Source organism: Lethenteron reissneri, chromosome 5 (genome assembly GCF_015708825.2).
Source record: "Lethenteron reissneri isolate LAM-NWPU_2019-01 chromosome 5, ASM1570882v1, whole genome shotgun sequence".
Lineage (NCBI taxonomy): Eukaryota > Metazoa > Chordata > Hyperoartia > Petromyzontiformes > Petromyzontidae > Lethenteron > Lethenteron reissneri.
Genome location: NC_083783.1, coordinates 2,303,653 through 2,321,811, shown reverse-complemented (window position 1 = coordinate 2,321,811; position 18,159 = coordinate 2,303,653). Strand labels below are relative to the sequence as shown.

The window sequence follows — 18,159 nt, the reverse complement described above, 5'->3', positions numbered from 1 at the left end:
GATTATGCATGGCCACGGATGGCCAACAAACACAAGGGGCGGGGTTACGGCCATACACAAGGGTGGCGCTCGCACCGACGTCCGCATGTGTATCCCCCACGGGCCCCCCCTTGGGGGCAAGTCCTATAAAAGGTGATGAGCCGAAAGGCTCGGGAGTCGGGACTCAGCTTTAACCAGAGAAGACGGAAGACCAGCTAGTGTAGGCCCCAGAGCTCCCCTGGCTCGCTGTCCTTATAAGGGCCGACCAGGGCAAGCCGGTGGCGTGGCCCCGAGAGCCCAGACGAAGCTGGTCTGGTGACTCAGGGAGCCGGGATCCCAGCTTAACCAAGCTGGGACAGATAGCCTCCCCTAGTCCCGTAGTGGAGGAATTGGTATAGGTTAGAGGGGTTAGCTGTCGAGAATCCCTGTAGCCAAGTGACCTGTACAACGGTGTTGGTGTAATAAATAAGTGTGCCTCCGATCCTGTCGTCAAGCCTCCATATATACTTACTACATCTGGTGTCAGAAGTAAACGTCCAACGATGGACACACGAGGGACGACACGTACCAGGGAGTCGGAGATGGAAGACGCCGCGGCCGAATCTCCACCAGTGATGGCCGGGGTCGAATCGGAGCAGCCGGGGCCGAGTACGCCCGCGCCGCTACGACAGGAGGAGGGGGATGCGTCGGCCGAAGGACTCCGGCTGGCCCACTCCCGCCTGGCGGACCTGCTCTACGCCGCGGCCGCCGCGTTGGAGGAGATCACGCGGCTGGGGGCTGGAGGAGCAGCGCGGGTCGACGACGGCAGCCGGCGCGGGGCGACGTTTCCCGCCACCCCGACGCGGCTCGCGGTCAAATTTCCCGCCATCTCTACAGTACGAGCGGAGGGCGGGGCCGGCCCGCGTCACGTGTCTGCTGAGCGCCAAGCACAAGCCGTGACATCATCAACGCCGGCCGGCGCGTCAACATCAGAGCGACCGGCGATGCCATGTGCACGGCCCGCCCACACTGTATCATCGGCGGGGAGCGACGGAGAGCGTTCTGCGGCCACGGACGCCGCCTTACAACAGCGTCTGCCGCCTCTTAAAGAATTTGTCGGCGCTGACGGAGACTGGGGCGGCTTCAAGAGGCGGTTCATCGCTCATCAAGAGATGGCGAACTGGACGGACGCCGAGGCTCTACGCGCGCTGCCAGCGATGCTGGACAACGACGCCCTGGCTACCCTCACCTCGGCGCCGAGGGAAAAGCGCGCCACTCTACACCTGGCGTTGCAGCTGCTGTCAGCCGTCTATGGGCCGCCTTCGGACTGCAGGCAGCTGTTCCACGATCGGAGTCGGGGCGCCAACGAGTCACCCCTGGCCTTCCGGACGGCTCTCCTGGCTCTGGCAAAGGCTGCTTTCCCAAGGATGGACGAGGAAGGAGTGGATGCCATGGTAGCTGAGAAGCTGCTGCTACTCGCTGACGAGCTGGACGTCAACGTCTTGGCTCAGGACGACGCGGAGATGTCGTCCCTGCTGGTCGCGCGCCACATCCACGGGGGCTTGCGGTCCCTGCGTCGGAAGGCGGCAAAGGGGGCGGCCGGCCATGCCATGGCGACCACCGCCCTCCCATCGGAGGAGGTCTGCGGGGTGGAGCGGCGAGGGGAATGGAGATCGGCGGCACCGCAGGCTCGGAATGGACCGAGCCGCCAGGAGCAGCCCAGGTCATCTGGGGCGCTCACACGCTGCTACAACTGTGGCCTGCAAGGCCACGTTGCGTCTGGATGCCGGGCTCCCCGTCAGCGCGGGGCGACACCTCGTCAGGACGCCACGCCGTCTCCTCCCAAGCTCCAGCAGAGAAATACGGCGAGTCGCGGCACCTCACACGTTTGGCCCACGCACACATCCGACACACACTCACGCGCTCAACTAAACAGGGCTCCAAATTCCCCGTCCGTCGCGCGCGATTGTTCGGTAATGCGGCGAGCGCTCCAACCGGGTCAGTGGTCGGAGCTCGCCCATCGTGTCGTTGCTGCGTCGGCGGGATCATCGGTCGTGGTCGGTCACATTGATGGGGTAGAGGTGCGGATTTTAATTGACACAGGGGCATCGGCGACCATTATATCTGATTTAATTTATAACATCCTTCCCGTTCAAAGTCGTCCCTTGCTCCCTGTTGACGTGCCGTGCTATGCCGCTAACGGGGGCTCTCTGGGCATTATTGGCCAAATCCGCGCCACTATCTGCATTGGGGACATTAAATTATCCGGCCCTGTTTTGGTTTCCTCCTCACTCGCGGTTCCGTGCCTGTTGGGGACGGATTTTCTGGCCAAAATGCCCATCCGTATCCTTATTGACCAAGGGTGCATTGAGCTCCCATCGGGCCGACGCGTTACATTTCTGTCTTCCCCCACCACGGAGCGTCGGGCGTTTGCCACCGTGCAGGCGCTCGTCACAAAAACTGTGCGCGTGCCTCCGGGGGCTCAGATGCTCGTCCCTCTTAGGTTGCGTCGGCCGTTTGATGCAGGGGTTGCGGATCGGGGGGTCTTGTTGGGTCCATCTCGGGCCGGGGTCAATGGACCCGATTTGCTCGCGGCTCAGACTATGGTGAGAGGGGATGGGGACCCCTTCATTGCAGTCCTTAATGTGGGATCGCGAACGGCCGTGGTTCCTCAAGGGACCGTGCTTGCACACGCAACGCCGGTGCCCTATGAGGAACCACTCGTGGGTCAGGTATCCACCGATCCTCCGTCGCGACCGCATTCGGACTCTGATGACGGATGGCTGGATGCGCTTTGCGCGGGTTCAGTGGACCTGTCTGACTCGCAGCGCGCGCAGCTGCGAGTTCTCCTGAGCGAATTTGCTGACGTTTTTAGTCAACACAAATTTGATATTGGTTGTACAAAATTGCTGCGACACCATATTGACACGGGTGACAGCGCGCCAATCCGCCAAAATCCCTTTCGGTTGAGTCCCGCCGAAAAGGATCATGTCAAATCGGCTGTTGATGACATGCTAGCCGCCGATATCATTTCCCTTTCCACCAGCCCGTGGGGCGCGCCGATCGTTTTGGTGAAAAAACACGACGGCTCACTGAGATTTTGTGTTGACTTTCGGCGTCTCAACAAAATCTCTGTGGCAGATGCGTACCCGCTTCCTCGGATGGATGAGTCGCTCGACGCCTTGGCCGGTGCGCGATTCTTTTCCACCCTTGATTTGCTATCTGGATTCTGGCAGCTTCCTCTGGATGACGAATCGAAACCTAAGACTGCTTTTCGTACACCGCAGGGCCTCTTCCAATTTAACCGTTTGCCGATGGGTTTACATTCTGCGCCGGCAACTTTTCAGCGGTTAATGGAATTGGTCTTGGCAGGTTTGCAATGGGATTCGTGTTTGATTTACTTAGACGATGTCATCGTCTTTAGCAAATCCTTCGAGGAACACCTCCAGAGGTTGCGTGCTGTTTTTCTCAAAATGCGGGCTGCCAATTTGAAATTTAAACCACAGAAGTGTCATTTACTCCGCGAATCGGTGCGATATTTGGGTCACATTGTTGGGCGCTCGGGGATATCCACTGATCCCGCCAAAACTGAATGCGTCAGCTCCTGGCCGACTCCCACCTCTGTGGGAGAGGTCAGGAGTTTCATTGGGTTCGCGTCGTATTATCGGCGATTTGTGGCTGACTTCGCTACGATTGCGAAACCATTGCATGCCTTGACGTCCAAGGGAGTCAGGTTTCATTGGGGGCCGGAGGAGGAGGCTGCTTTTCGCGCCCTCAGAAATGCTTTGGTGGGAGCTCCGCCGTTGAATTACCCGGATTTTTCACAACCCTTCTTGCTCGATACTGACGCAAGTAACACGGGCATCGGGGGTGTGCTGTCCCAGCTCATCGGGGGCGTAGAGCATGTGGTGGCTTACGGTAGTCGGGTACTGTCTCCAGCCGAACAGCGGTACTGCGTTACCCGTCGGGAATTATTGGCCATTGTTTATTTCATTCAGCAGTACCGCCCGTATCTGTACGGTCGGCGGTTCACCGTCCATACAGATCATGCGGCCCTACAGTACGCCCTGCGGGTTCAACAACCATCGGGCCAGTTGTCTCGATGGTTGGAGATCCTCCAAGACTATGACTTTGTCACCACATATCGTAAGGGTGTCCGCCACACGAACGCTGACGCCCTGTCACGATTGCCACCCACTTCGGAGTGCGCGTGCCTGTTGGGTTCGGGGCGTTGTAGGCCCCCGAACGTCACCACCGATTCGGTCCTCGTGGCCGCTACCGATGCACCTTCGGCTTCGGGTCCTATCGAGCAAGAAGGGAGGGATTCGTTGCTGGGGTTGCCGGTCGCGGAATGGGGACGCCTCCAAATGGAGGACACCTCCCTCCTCGCTTTGCGCCGTCGCGTCGGGGGGGCTGGTCAGGGGGTGGAAAACGTTGACTCGTGGGGGTTGTTCCAGGGTCTTTTGATGCACTGGGATGGAAAAACCCGGCGCCAGCGGCTTGTGGTGCCTGCTGCTTTAAGGGGTAAGGTGGTATGGGCTGTTCATGAGCGGCTTCTGCACTTGGGGGTTCACAAGACCTTTGCCACGCTCCAGCTGGATTTCTTCTGGCCGGGCATGGAAAAGGACGTGGGGGATCTCTTGGGGTCATGCACGCAATGCGCGCAGAGGAAGCCGCCTGCGAGGGGGTCCAACCCTCCGCTGCAGTCCATAAAAGTTTCCCGGGTTAACGAGCTCGTCGCTCTGGACATACTTGGGCCATTTCCCGCTACGCCCAGGGGCAATAGGTATTTACTAACGGGGGTTGAATACTTCACGAGATGGCCTATGGCCTGGCCCCTGGCGAACCAGTCGGCAGCAGCCATCGCGGAGGCCTTTGTCCAGGGCTATGTCCTCGACAAAGGTGCTCCGGAACGGCTGCTTACTGACCAGGGTAGGAATTTTTCTGGTAAACTCCTACGTGAGGTGTGCGACCTCTTGGGTACGGAGAAGGTTCGGACCTCTCCGTATCACCCACAAACTGACGGGATGGTGGAACGGCTGCATCGGACCATCACGTCCATGCTGTCCCAGCAGGTGTCGGTATCCCAGACGGATTGGGACCTCCGCATAGCCGGTGTGTTGCAGGCCTACAGAATGGCTCCTCATGCGGCCACCGGATTTTCCCCTTTCTTTTTAATGTATGGGCGCGAAGTTAACCCCCCTGTGGCGACCCAGCTGAAGCTCTCGGCGCTCCCGGCGAAGTCTAATTTGTCCGAACACATTAAATTTAACATCGCTAAATTGTCTGAGGCGCGGGAAGCGGCCGTGCAAAATTCTGAACTCCGCCAGAAGGCGAACGAGAGGCTTCGGTTGGGGCGGGTGCAGGTGGTCAAATGGGAACCAGGGGACAGGGCGTGGTTGCACTGTCCTCAGGTGCCGCTGGCAACCTCGTCGAAATTGGTACGGCCGTGGCGGGGGCCAGTGGAGGTCGTGCAGGTTTTGCGGCCGCAATGTGTTCGCGTCAAATGGGGGAGGCGCCGGTGGTATGTGCACCCCTCAAGGTTAAAACCATTTGTCGCGCCGCCCCGTGGTTCACACACACACACGCATGGCCAAACGTGTGAGGGTGTCGCCGACTCCCCGTCGTCGCTGCACTCGCCTAACCTGACGCCAACTGTTCCGTCCCCAGGTGAAACAGGAGTGACGGGTCCACACCCACCAACCCCTCCCGGAGGGGTCGGGGGTCACTCGGCAGCGACGCCTGACTCTCTTGCACCCGGACCGTCAACAACCGTCACTGAGCGTGCCAGGACGGGCCCTTGTGACGGGCCCGCCGCGCGGACGCGCGCCAAAACGCGCAGACTATTGTGAGGTCGGCCGTTGGGGGGCCTTGCGGACAATGGGAGGGGTGGCGTCCGGAGTGTGTGTATATATGTTGGTTTTGGGGTATTTATTCGGGGGGGGTGCGTCGGATTATTTTTTTTTCTCTCTCTCTCTCTTCCTCTCGTTGTTCTTGTTCTTGTTTAAAATTACGCGAGGCACACACGGGGTTTTTGTGAGGGATGCACCTTTATTCTGATTTTTTTTTTTGCAGCCGGGGACGGCTGCGAGCTGTACAGGGGGGGGTGATGTAGAGGTGTAATTGCGCATGTCTACGAATGTTGAGGTGTGATTATGCATGGCCACGGATGGCCAACAAACACAAGGGGCGGGGTTACGGCCGTACACAAGGGTGGCGCTTGCACCGACGTCCGCATGTGTATCCCCCACGGGCCCCCCCTTGGGGGCAAGTCCTATAAAAGGTGATGAGCCGAAAGGCTCGGGAGTCGGGACTCAGCTTTAACCAGAGAAGACGGAAGACCAGCTAGTGTAGGCCCCAGAGCTCCCCTGGCTCGCTGTCCTTATAAGGGCCGACCAGGGCAAGCCGGTGGCGTGGCCCCGAGAGCCCAGACGAAGCTGGTCTGGTGACTCAGGGAGCCGGGATCCCAGCTTAACCAAGCTGGGACAGATAGCCTCCCCTAGTCCCGTAGTGGAGGAATTGGTATAGGTTAGAGGGGTTAGTTGTCGAGAATCCCTGTAGCCAAGTGACCTGTACAACGGTGTTGGTGTAATAAATAAGTGTGCCTCCGATCCTGTCGTCAAGCCTCCATATATACTTACTACAATAGTAACAAAAATAGTTGAATACATTTTCGTTATATTTTTAGGCTTACATTTTATTTTTAGAATTTCAAAATTAAATCTGCTCACTTTAGGCACACAGCACGCTGCCATCGAATGAGGGCACAGACGAAACAAATGAACGTATCGGCAGGAGCGACATCTGTCCAGCGACAGGACGAAGTAGTGCGTGAAACAAGCGGAGTGACAGCGGCGGTACTAACAGGGGGCAGCAGCACCAACTGTCAAAAGTTATCACTGAAGGCCGAACGAAACAGAAGTGCCTCGGGCCAACAAGAACTTTAATCCGGCCCTGGTGTGGGTGAGTTTAAGGAACCGCTGTGCCGGGAGATACAGATTTTGAACAGGCGATGTCTGGATTAGAAGTCCAGTGTGCTGACCATCACATCAGCATATTCCAGAAAGTGTAGGGGCAGATGAAGGCCAATAGGCTAATGTCACAAAATGTGTGCGTATGTTGAACTTTTTTCACACCGTACGTAGCCAACCGTGTTCCATTTGATGTCCATGTAGAGGAAAAAAATATGCTAATTGTTTCATCGTTAATATTTCAGATGAGAACTTTGCCAAGGCGCCACTCGTGACGCGACAGTAGACAACGTAGAAAACAAGTGTAATGAAAATGTGCTTGTCAGGGAGAAGCAAACCACGGATCATCTCCTGAGATGCCCTGCAACACCACAATACACTCCTCAAGACAATGCCAACAACAGAAGCGGTGGCTTGTGCAGAATATTGGGCAAAGACTATATAGGTTAGACAAGTGTGTGCACAAGCTTTTCCAACGTGCCGCAGTGCGTTTATTTAAATATTTGAAACTATATATATTTTATTTTACCAGGTAAGGCCCGCTGAGTTGATCACTAATAGCTCAACTAAGTGGCTTATCACGTGGACAATTCTATCAGCCAAATACCCTAAACGCATGTTAATTCTAAATGTGGAGGGAAAAAACCACGCGACTGCCACGGTGGGAGAGAGAGAGATGCAAAAAACTCCAAATATACCGGCATCGTCAGGGTCGCGATCGAACCCACCAATCTCCTGTATACCAGGCGAGGCAATTAACATCTCGCCTCCGATTAGCGCGGTCGAATACGTACGGTGCGAAAAAAACCCTTCAACATACGTACATACATCTTTAGCGGCGGGCTGGGCACTGGCTGGGCAAGCCACCCCAATAATGATCTAAACTCCATGGCGGTATCGAGGGGGGGTGGGGGTGGATGGCTCAACCCCCTTGTTCCTTACGGCACGTCGCGAAGCTTTGGTTGATTGCAGCGAGTCGCGCTTTTGTCTCGGGGAAGCATCCAGCACCCTCGCAGCCCCTCGGCGGGGCTTGCGGCTCGAGCGCAGAGCTCGGCGCACCTAAACATAGACTTGCCGCGGCGCACTTGTCCCGATGAGCTACAATGTAAAATTTTCACGACACGTTGGTTTCCCATTGCGTGTCATTCCGTTTTGATTCTTTTATTGTTTCGTTTTTTTTATGCTTTGCGCTGGAACTGCCGTGTGAATAGGGACTGCCTAAAATGTTTTTTTTTAAGTGCATGCAATACGAGCCTGCAATGAGTATTCAAATCATCGCGACTCCACAGTCTGTCATGCTAACAACGCAGGTGTGCCGTTAGATACAGGGGAGTAATTACGTAATTGGATGAACTACAAAGGAGACGAGGCCGTGTGAAGGTCAATTGCTCTAAAATCTAAATGAACAGCTTGTAAAGAGCAACTGGAATGGATAATAAGTATTCGTTTACAACTTCAATGATTGCGTTTGTTTCGTCATATTTTTGGGAGGAATTTGAATATGTAGGAAAATTTAAATTCGCAACAATAATCACTATGTAAATTTCGATTTAGAGCTTTCGTGACTGCAGGGATTCATTTTCTTGGTTCTTTCGGTAAATTATGTTTTATTTTTATTATTGTATTATTTCCCTTCTACGCGACTTTAGCGAAAGAACCAAGAAGACACTCTCTGATATTTTGTTAAATGGACAATACAATAATCGCCATACCGTGGGAAAATATTTTACCATTTTATTACCAGCTAAAGCCCACTGAGCTATTCATTCTTTTTCAGAAGCGACCTGGCTACACATGATAGCTCAACCAAAGTCGCTTATCACGTGGAAATTTATCGCAGCCAATAATGTAAACACCTGTTTCTAAATGTGGAGGGAAAAAAACGAAATACGTGGAGAAAAATCTACGCGACCACGCGAAGAGAGACTTGCAAACTCCAAATATACAGCAGGCGTCAGGATTGGGATCGAGCCCACGACCTCCTGAAGACCAGGCGAGGGAGATAACATCTCCTAGCCACCGCGGCGCAAAACCTGACCTTGAACACCGACTACGATCAGCAGGGGTCAATGTGCAAATGCCCGTTAACCAGTTTCATACTTTCCAGCGGCCATAAAGGTTTTTAGGAGAATTATCTCAAACAAGGGATGGGTGATGCTCATTTGTGCTTGCAGCCTCGATCCATCTGAAATACCACATTCCCATGGCAGTGGCTATGGAACCCAGAGTAATGGATGGGTTCGCACAGTGAAATCAAGTCTTCATTCTTATTGCTGGCCCTGATCCAGTGGTGGAATTCCCCGATTCACATCACGGACGCCAGCGTTTACACGAATTCCTACAAGGCGCTGCTCGTTTTAACGTCCCCAGCAAGTGATGGTATACCTATATGTCAGTCCCCCAACCGAGATTTGAACTCGTGAATGTAATGTGGGTGCAGCACCTGTGCCACTCAGCTGGACACAATTCGCGCATCACGCTTTGCTTCTCAAGCGTAGCGCCTAATGGGCTGTACGCATGCTACCTGGAGAAGACGATTCCATTCATAAGCTCACACCTGCCTCCTCCCCCCTCCTCCCTCCTCATCAACTGCAGCCGTCTGGAACGCTCTTCCTTCCGAAGCTAGGAAGCCACTGGAGCCATGCACTATGGGCGCAATGGTGGCGATATGTTAACTATCTCGCCTGGTATACAGGAGGTCGTGGGTTTGATCCCGACCCTGACTGACGCCTATATATTTGGAGTTTGCATGTCTCTCTCTCTCTTTCTATGGTTTGTGGGATTTTTCTCCAGGTCCCCCGAGTTTTCCCTCCACATTGAGAATCAACATTCTTTCAGAGTATTTGTCTGCTATGCATTTCCACGTGACGATAAGCCACTTCGTTGAGCTATCATCTGTGATGGCCAGGTCGCTTCTGAAAAAGAGCCGCATAGCTCAGTGGGGCCTGACCTGGTAAAATGAAAAATAAAAGCTTTTATTTTTAACTGTGGCACCACATCGCATACTACGCTTTGTTGTCCGTCTCCGAGGAAATTTCGCTTAATAAAAAAACAAGCCTATTTAACGGTTGCCGTTAAATTTTAACGAAACGAACGAGCGTTTGATTATCAACCCACGGGTGTGTCTCCGTCCCTCCGTCCCGTTCAGAGAGTCACGGAGCGCCAGGGGCACTGTGCTCCTCACCACCTTGCTGCTCACCACATTGCTCCTCACCACCTTGCTCCTCACCACCGTGCTCCTCACCACCTTGCTCCTCACCACCTTGCTCCTCACCACCGTGCTCCTCACCACCGTGCTCCTCACCACCTTGCTCCTCACCACCGTGCTCCTCACCACCTTGCTCCTCACCACCGTGCTCCTCACCACCTTGCTCCTCACCACCGTGCTCCTCACCACCTTGCTCCTCACCACCGTGCTCCTCACCACCGTGCTCCTCACCACCTTGCTCCTCACCACCGTGCTCCTCACCACCTTGCTCCTCACCACCGTGCTCCTCACCACCGTGCTCCTCACCACCTTGCTCCTCACCACCGTGCTCCTCACCACCTTGCTCCTCACCACCGTGCTCCTCACCACCGTGCTCCTCACCACCGTGCTCCTCACCACCGTGCTCCTCACCACCTTGCTCCTCACCACCGTGCTCCTCACCACCTTGCTCCTCACCACCTTGCTCCTCACCACCTTGCTCCTCACCACCGTGCTCCTCACCACCTTGCTCCTTACCACCGTGCTCCTCACCACCGTGCTCCTCACCACCTTGCTCCTCACCACCGTGCTCCTCACCACCTTGCTCCTCACCACCGTGCTCCTCACCACCGTGCTCCTCACCACCGTGCTCCTCACCACCGTGCTCCTCACCACCTTGCTCCTCACCACCGTGCCCACACGGGGCTGGAATAGACGCGGCACTGCTGGGACGAGCTGTGCGCGTCGTCAGGTGGCACGTGCCTGGGACTCCCTCGATCAGGCCGCGGTGTCAGTGTCGTCGTGCGCCAGCTTGCTTTGACCACGGCGTTTGCGGTTCGCGTGCGAAAAAAACATTTCTTTGGAACTGCTTTCTGTGCTTAGTTTGATGTCCTTTCCCCCGCACCTTCCATTTGTACGGTTGGATACGTACGGCACGAGATAAGTTCAACGTGCATACGTACAACGTTGTGGCTCTAGCGTGGTTTGCTTTGCTGATACAGCAATGCCACGATATGTCTCCCCGCCCCCTTTAACGTCGTTTCGCAAATACGTCGTCGCTTTGCTATGAACACCGTCACCCGATTTGCGTTGCCTCACGCTTACGTCGCTGACAACATCGTCCGTCCGCCCTTTCTCGTTATCCGTCGCCTCTGAGCCTTCGCCTCCGCCACCACCACCACCACCACCACCCACTACTACCCCCGTAAATCGCTTCGATTTTACGTCGCTTCGATATTCGTCGTCGCACCTTTCAGGAACGTATCCCAGGACGCAAACTCGGCGTTTGACTGTCGATGGCAGCTCACGTTGCTTCTGCTGCGGTTGTGAACGGCGGTTCTCGATTCATTCCAAAACACACAACAACAAAAAACTTCGCAGGTGTGTGCGTGGCATCAGCAGGGGGTGGAAATTAGGAGCCATGCGCTCCTGATATTTGACAAAGAGACAGTTGATGTTGTTGCTAAAAAGCCACGTTTGTTGTTGCTCCCGAAGTCGTGAATAAGGCTAATTAATTATTATTGTTGTTGTGAAGCCATCCTGGGTGCAATCACCTTAGACTACATAGCAGAGGGTGCCACGGAAGAAAAGAAATAAACATATTTTTTTATTAGCGAGTCACAACAGCAGGATATGAAGCAATTTTCATTAATTACAGTTATCATGCCTCTTGCATTCTGTAATTAAACAGAGGGCTTAAACGGTTTCTCTAAATTATGATTGTTTCCCACCAGTAAACAAATTACATCTACAAATTATGCAAAATTCTCGTGTCAGCGTGACATCGTTTGGCACATTAATTTTCGTTTCAAAGCCGAAAAAAAAACCGAATAGCATCAAATGATTCGCAACACGCGGTTCATTTTGTCCAAAAGAATCAAATAGCTGGTGGTGTCCTGGGTTCTGCGCTACGTTGGGACTCGCGTCGCCGCGAGATGAAGAAAACGTCTCCCTGGAACTCCGAGAGTCCACAGAAGCCACGCGTCGAGTTGGGGAAAGGCCTGGCCCGATGACGTCACAGACCCAATTCAATAGGGTCAGCCTTAACAGGACCCGCTCCAATAGGAGCTTCTCCAATTATAGTTGCTACAATCGGAATTGCTTCAACAGCACCCGCTCCAATAGCAGTTGCTCCAATTATAGTTGCTACAATCAGAATTGCTTCAACAGCACCCGCTCCAATAGCAGTTGCTCCAATTATAGTTGCTACAATCGGAATTGCTTCAACAGGACTCATTCCAATAGAAGTTGCTCCAACTATAGTTGCTACAATCGGAATTGCTTCAACAGCACCCGCTCCAATAGCAGTTGCTCTAACTATAGTTGCTCCAATCGGAATTGCTTCAACAACACCCGCTCCAATAGCAGTTGCTTCAATTATAGTTGCTACAATCGGAATTGCTTCAACAGCACCCGCTCCAATAGCAGTTGCTCCAACTATAGTTGCTCCAATCGGAATTGCTTCAACAGCACCCGCTCCAATAGCAGTTGCTCCAATTATAGTTGTTTCAATCGGAATTGCTTCAACAGGACTCACTCCAATAGAATTTTCTCCAACTATAGTTGCTACAATCGGAATTGCTTCAACAGGACCCCCTCCAATAGAAGTTGCTCCAATTTTAGTTGCTTCAATCGGAATTGCTTCAACAGGACCCGCTCCAATAGGATTTGCTCCAATACAATGTGCTGCAAATAAGAGTTTCTGCAATAGGAGTTTCTACAAAAGGATTTGCTTCAATAGGATTTGCTCCAATAGGGTTTGCTGCAATAGGAGTTGCTGAAATAGGATGTTCTGCAATAAGATTTGGTGCAATAGCAGTTCCCCCAACAGTTGTCCCAGTAGGAGTTACTCCAATAGAAGTTGCTCTAATAGGCCTCCTCTCACCCAACGTTAGTCCGCGCTCCTTCATGCTCCGTGAAGCGTGGTGCAAATCATCTCTGCTTCTCCATCTCAGTCACGATTACTGCACAGGGTCAGCTGCTCGTGTTTTCCTTCTCCATGACATTTTGCTGTGTGCCTCATTTCTCGTCACATCCACCATCCTCATATTTGATTCTGCCCCATCATCCCACCATACTCTTCCTGTACGGCTTCTGCTCTGCACCGGTGGCATTTACGCTGTCCTTCTAATTGATGGGCCTCTATATGGGTTTGTGTGTTTATTCGTGAGTCTATGGGTTCCTCTATGAATCAATGTGTCTCTGTGTGTCTATGTGTCTCTGTGTGAGTCTTTGGATCTCTGTATGTGTATGCGTATTCGTGTGGGTCTATTAGTCTCTGTTGTGAGTCTATGAGTATCTGTTGCGAGTGTATGCATGTGGGTCTTTGTGTGTGTAATTCTAAGGGTCTCTGTGTGAGTCTATCGGTCTCTTTGTGAGTCAATGGGTCTGTGTCAGTCTATGGGTCTCTGTGTGAGTCTTTGGATCTCTGTATGTGTATGCGTATTCGTGTGAGTCTATTAGTCTCTGTGTGAGTCTATCGGTCTCTTTGTGAGTCCATGGGTCTGTGTCAGTCTATGGGTCTCTGTGTGAGTCTCTGGGTCTCTGTATGAGTCACACAAATGAACCTTATGGCGGTACCCCGGGGAACCGTAGTACCTCAGCTCTCGCAAAATGTCCGTGATGCAGTCATTTTTAGTCTGTTGATGGTCGGTGATGCGGCAATCGACACATCTCGACGAGCTGTACGCGATGCGCTATTCAAAGTTGAATTTTTCGACAACGGATTTTTTATGCTGTTTGGCGTTTCGACATCGCGAAGTAGCACTGATTTCGGATTGATTGGTACCCCAGTCGCGGAGTGAAGTACACCCCTGGAAAAATTGCGTTCCAGAAATAAAATATTTAATTTCCTCGGCCATTTTGTGTTATTTGGTTACCCCAGGGTACCGCCATAAGGATTATTTGTACATCTCTTTAATTGCATACAATGACCCTTCTCAACACACAGTGCACACCATCTAAGTCTCACCTCCCTGACCTACTTGAGAATGTGACACCCACTTAGACTAACATCTTTATTCCTCCTCCTTTCCATAAAAAAATTGTTCCAGTATTCATCTCAGCATTGTCTGTCCTGTTAAGTAACAATGAGCACTGGGCATATCACTGTTCAATAATTTTTCGCAGTTTGACTGGCATCTTTCTACCACGTACAATTCCTGACGGCTCACTCCGTCTTTGCCATACTGATTTTGTATTCTTCCTAACTTCCCACTAACAAGATGGGGCGCCACGGTGGCGAGATGTAAATTACTTCGCCTAATATACAGGGGTCGTTGGTTCGATCCCAACCCTGACGCCTGTGTATTTGGAGTTTGCATTTTCTCCCCGTGGTCGCGTGCATTTTTCTCCGGGTCCTTCGGGGTTTCCCTCCAATATTTGTAATCAACATCACGCGTTGAGAGTATTTGGCTGCTAGAAATGTCCACGTGATAAGCCACTTGGTTGGCGCAATTATTCGCGGACAGGTCGCTTCTGACTAAAAGTACCATTGAGCTCAGTGGGCCTTACCTGGTAAAATAAAAAAATGTTTTTTTTTTTAACACAATCCTTCCTCGCTCACTATTGTACCAACTTACAAAGACTCACCGGTTTAATCCCTCTCTTCTATCAAAATCCGTTATTGTCCTCACGTTCCCCTTTCCCGACTGACCTTTACGTCAACAATTTGCATGTCAATCATCCGATATATTTATACACTAACTGAGCGAGATTTAGTTTCGTAAAAGTAGGATGATGTTTATACGTGCAGTGATTGGTGAATGGGCAGAGAAAATCAAACTCACGACACTTGCGAAGGTTGTTTAATGATGGGTGGCTGAAACCTGGATTTGAACCCAGGAACCTCGAGGTGCCAACTCGCACGGCCATTATGAATCCCCTCGAGTCACTCAGCTTTCTCAGAAAAAATTAATTCCGGCCAGAAACTACTTGTAAACATTTAAGAGCACTTTGGTTTTCTTTGTGTTGACATGGAATCGCATGTGTTTACATGACTTAACTCTCGTGTGGTTCCTCATTGGAATACGATCAATAATTTAAGAGAACTTCAGAAGAGGATGACAGCATGGTCAGGTAGCACATGTTGAGATGTTAAAGCAATTAGGCAGTAACTAAGGCATTCATGGAAACTATGTGAAGCATACAAGTCAGGCTTTCTGCAGTCACTAACCCAGTAATTCCACCATCATCTTTCTAACATGTGTGTTTTTTCATGAAAAAAATAACATGAGTAATAACAATTTACATATCTTTGTCATTTCACCTCTGGATGAAGGCCTACCCATGTCATGGCTATTTAACATACATCACCACACTTCTTCAGTGCCATTAGGAGATGGGGGTTGCTTAGGACCGGTTCAGATATCATTCACCACTGATGTTAGCCGTGGCCGCAAATCAAACCCAGGTCGCTGGGTTCGTAGCGCAGCACGCTACTACTGCTCTCCTTCCATTTTTTATTTGACCCTAATTTCACTTGTGCTCTCGGCGTCACAAATGCAATTTCTGTAACTCTCACAATAAGCCAATGCACATCCAACGTGGCGGAAATTGCCAATAAAGACGATGGGACAGAACTGGTTCTGAAGTCAATTCAATTTCCTCTTTATCTACACGAGGGATTTATTTCCGCTGTGAGGAGTATTATTCGCATGTCAAACTGTGTGCTTTTTAAGAAGGCAGATTAAGATAAAAAGCAAATGTAATGTTACTATGCTTAAACTACTAACTCACTACACTTTATTGAGAGGCAGCTGAAACCTCGATTTGAACTGTGGGCTCAACATTGTTGGCTCGGTATTTCGATGTAACAAACAAAAATTACCATCATTTCCAAAACTATAAGACGGTCTGGAAAGTAACTCGTACCCTAAATTTGTGCCCGGTGACAGTAAAGTTACACCAATGTGGTCTCTCTCACACACAGCTGCCGGATTATAAGACGCCACCCTCCCCTTCCCAACTGTTGCTTTACTACCCAGGGGAAAGAAAGAGTGCGTCTTATAATCCAGAGACTATGTTACAGTCTACTGAGTTAAGAGACCACCTCTGACCAACCCCCATCTGCATTTCAATCACCTCGGGATTCTGAGGGCCCAAGATTTATTCGCTAGAATTGCCGATTGAATCCGATCTGTTTGCGTGGCAAAGAAAAAACATAATTTTCGTTGGCTTTTGGTCAAAGATTTTGTGGGCCTCTTAAAGTGATGGGCAAGCGAGCCAGATGAAATCTGCTGGCAGATCTGCAGGCATATGGAATCCCGTACCTCTGATGAGCACGGTTGGCTACGTACGGTGTGAAATAAGTTCAACAAACATGAGTCAAATGGCATCAGACTTGGGTGGTGCCCTTTGATAACTGCTTGAGAAATTACCAACCTACGTATTGAACTCCTCATTTATACATTTGTATGTATTACTATCACAGTCGATATGTCACCACAACCAATGCTGTTGATGTAACCATTGCAATTACATTTAATCTCATCCGCATTACGTGTTTTTGTTCAAGAAATCATCAAGTGTAATTTCGTTTAAAATTTATCATTTTAAATATATACAGCAATGACATTATGTGATCATTGTGCAATTATTTTGAATGCAACTAAACTGGATTATAATACAACCTATTGCAGTTTGCAATCTCGCACAGGTTGGTTACTCTCTGCCCAAGGGCAACAATTAAACAGATGGTGGCCATCTTGGAAAATGGCTGCCGTTTTTTTCCACAGGGAAATCTGCGGTAGCTCCCTCTCTACAGCTAAGACGAATCTTTCGTTGGGACATTCCCCCAACAGCTGTGTACCAATCAATGTCGACGCTTGTATCACCAAAACTCAAGGTTCGTTCACATATCTGCTTAACCGTAACAGAAAAATATTAGAGAGACGGGCAATGTATATGTTATTGTTTTGGTGAGAGAGGTGAACTTTACCAAATACATTATTTTTAAAAAAAGTCCCGTTTTTTATTAACTAAAAAAAATTCTTATTGATTTATTGGTCGAATGAAAATTGAGGTGGTACTTATTTTCTGTCCACAGTTCTGTCATGAGCCAATGGTGGAAATTACTCATTCCTTTGGCGAGGGTAAGCCGATGCCTAAGGACAATCACTGCTGACTTCCCCAAAAAGTGATACCAATTTTTTCGGCCAGGGAGGGTTTTTATGATATGATGGCGATAGCACAATTGGGGTTAATTTAGGGCAAAACATTTCTGAATAACATTTTTGTTAAGTCTTCCATTTGAAATTAAGCTTTTGGAAGTTAAGTTCTGTACTACAATACTATTAGTTACAGCAACCCAGCGCTTGCCCAAGCCACCGCTAACTGTTCGAATCTTCCATGCTGGCCAGACCTCTTCGAAGAAGTAGGAGTACCGAAATTTGACACCGCCACTCGTGACCTGCTAGTGGACTAACTCCGGTGCACTCATTTATACTGCTGGGTGGACAGAGGTGGGGTGATTTAGCTCGCCTGCCTCATTAATTCTGCTTGCCGCACTCCAGGGAAACCAACAGGCGACCTCTGGATGGCGGGTCAAGTGTGCTAACCATTATGCACCACGGCAGTGTCCCGCAATAAGGGTAATTCCATCAATACAAAATGCCAGCACCCCCTTCGGGGTCAGATTTACGTAGGCAAATGTTTCTTTTCGTGTGATTTCGCTTTTTTTTGCCAAACATTTGACCAATTTCTCCAGGCGCAATGAGAGGACAAATCACTTAAGGCGATGTGCTTTGGTCTGCTTCATCAAGATGTGAATCTGGATCGTTTTATGTTTAATAAATACAAGATTAATGTGCCTGTTTATCATGCTGACAGATTTATTTTCACGTCCGTTGTTGAAGCGCTGCTATAGATTATAGTGGGCTTTAATTTAGTGCAATAACCTTTGCTATGATTTGCTACTGAAAACAAAATGTGTTTTGTGCTACACAGCACTCAGAAAATGCATTGGTTTTTCATTTAGCTTACCAAAGAATAATTTATAATCTTAAACATTTATAATGTAGTTTCTTCGGACCAAAAAAACCACAG

General features: G+C 50.6%; 1 protein-coding gene across 1 annotated transcript; it reads left to right on the top strand.

Annotated features, from left to right (window-relative positions):
* The first annotated feature begins 203 nt into the window (after nucleotides 1-203).
* On the top strand, nucleotides 204-5,900 carry LOC133351197 (uncharacterized). Its single transcript, XM_061566234.1, has 2 exons — nucleotides 204-1,823; nucleotides 5,629-5,900. The coding sequence occupies exons 1-2, from the start codon at nucleotides 522-524 to the stop codon at nucleotides 5,641-5,643; spliced, it is 1,317 nt and encodes a 438-aa protein (XP_061422218.1). The 5' UTR covers nucleotides 204-521; the 3' UTR covers nucleotides 5,644-5,900.
* Nucleotides 5,901-18,159: the final 12,259 nt, after the last annotated feature.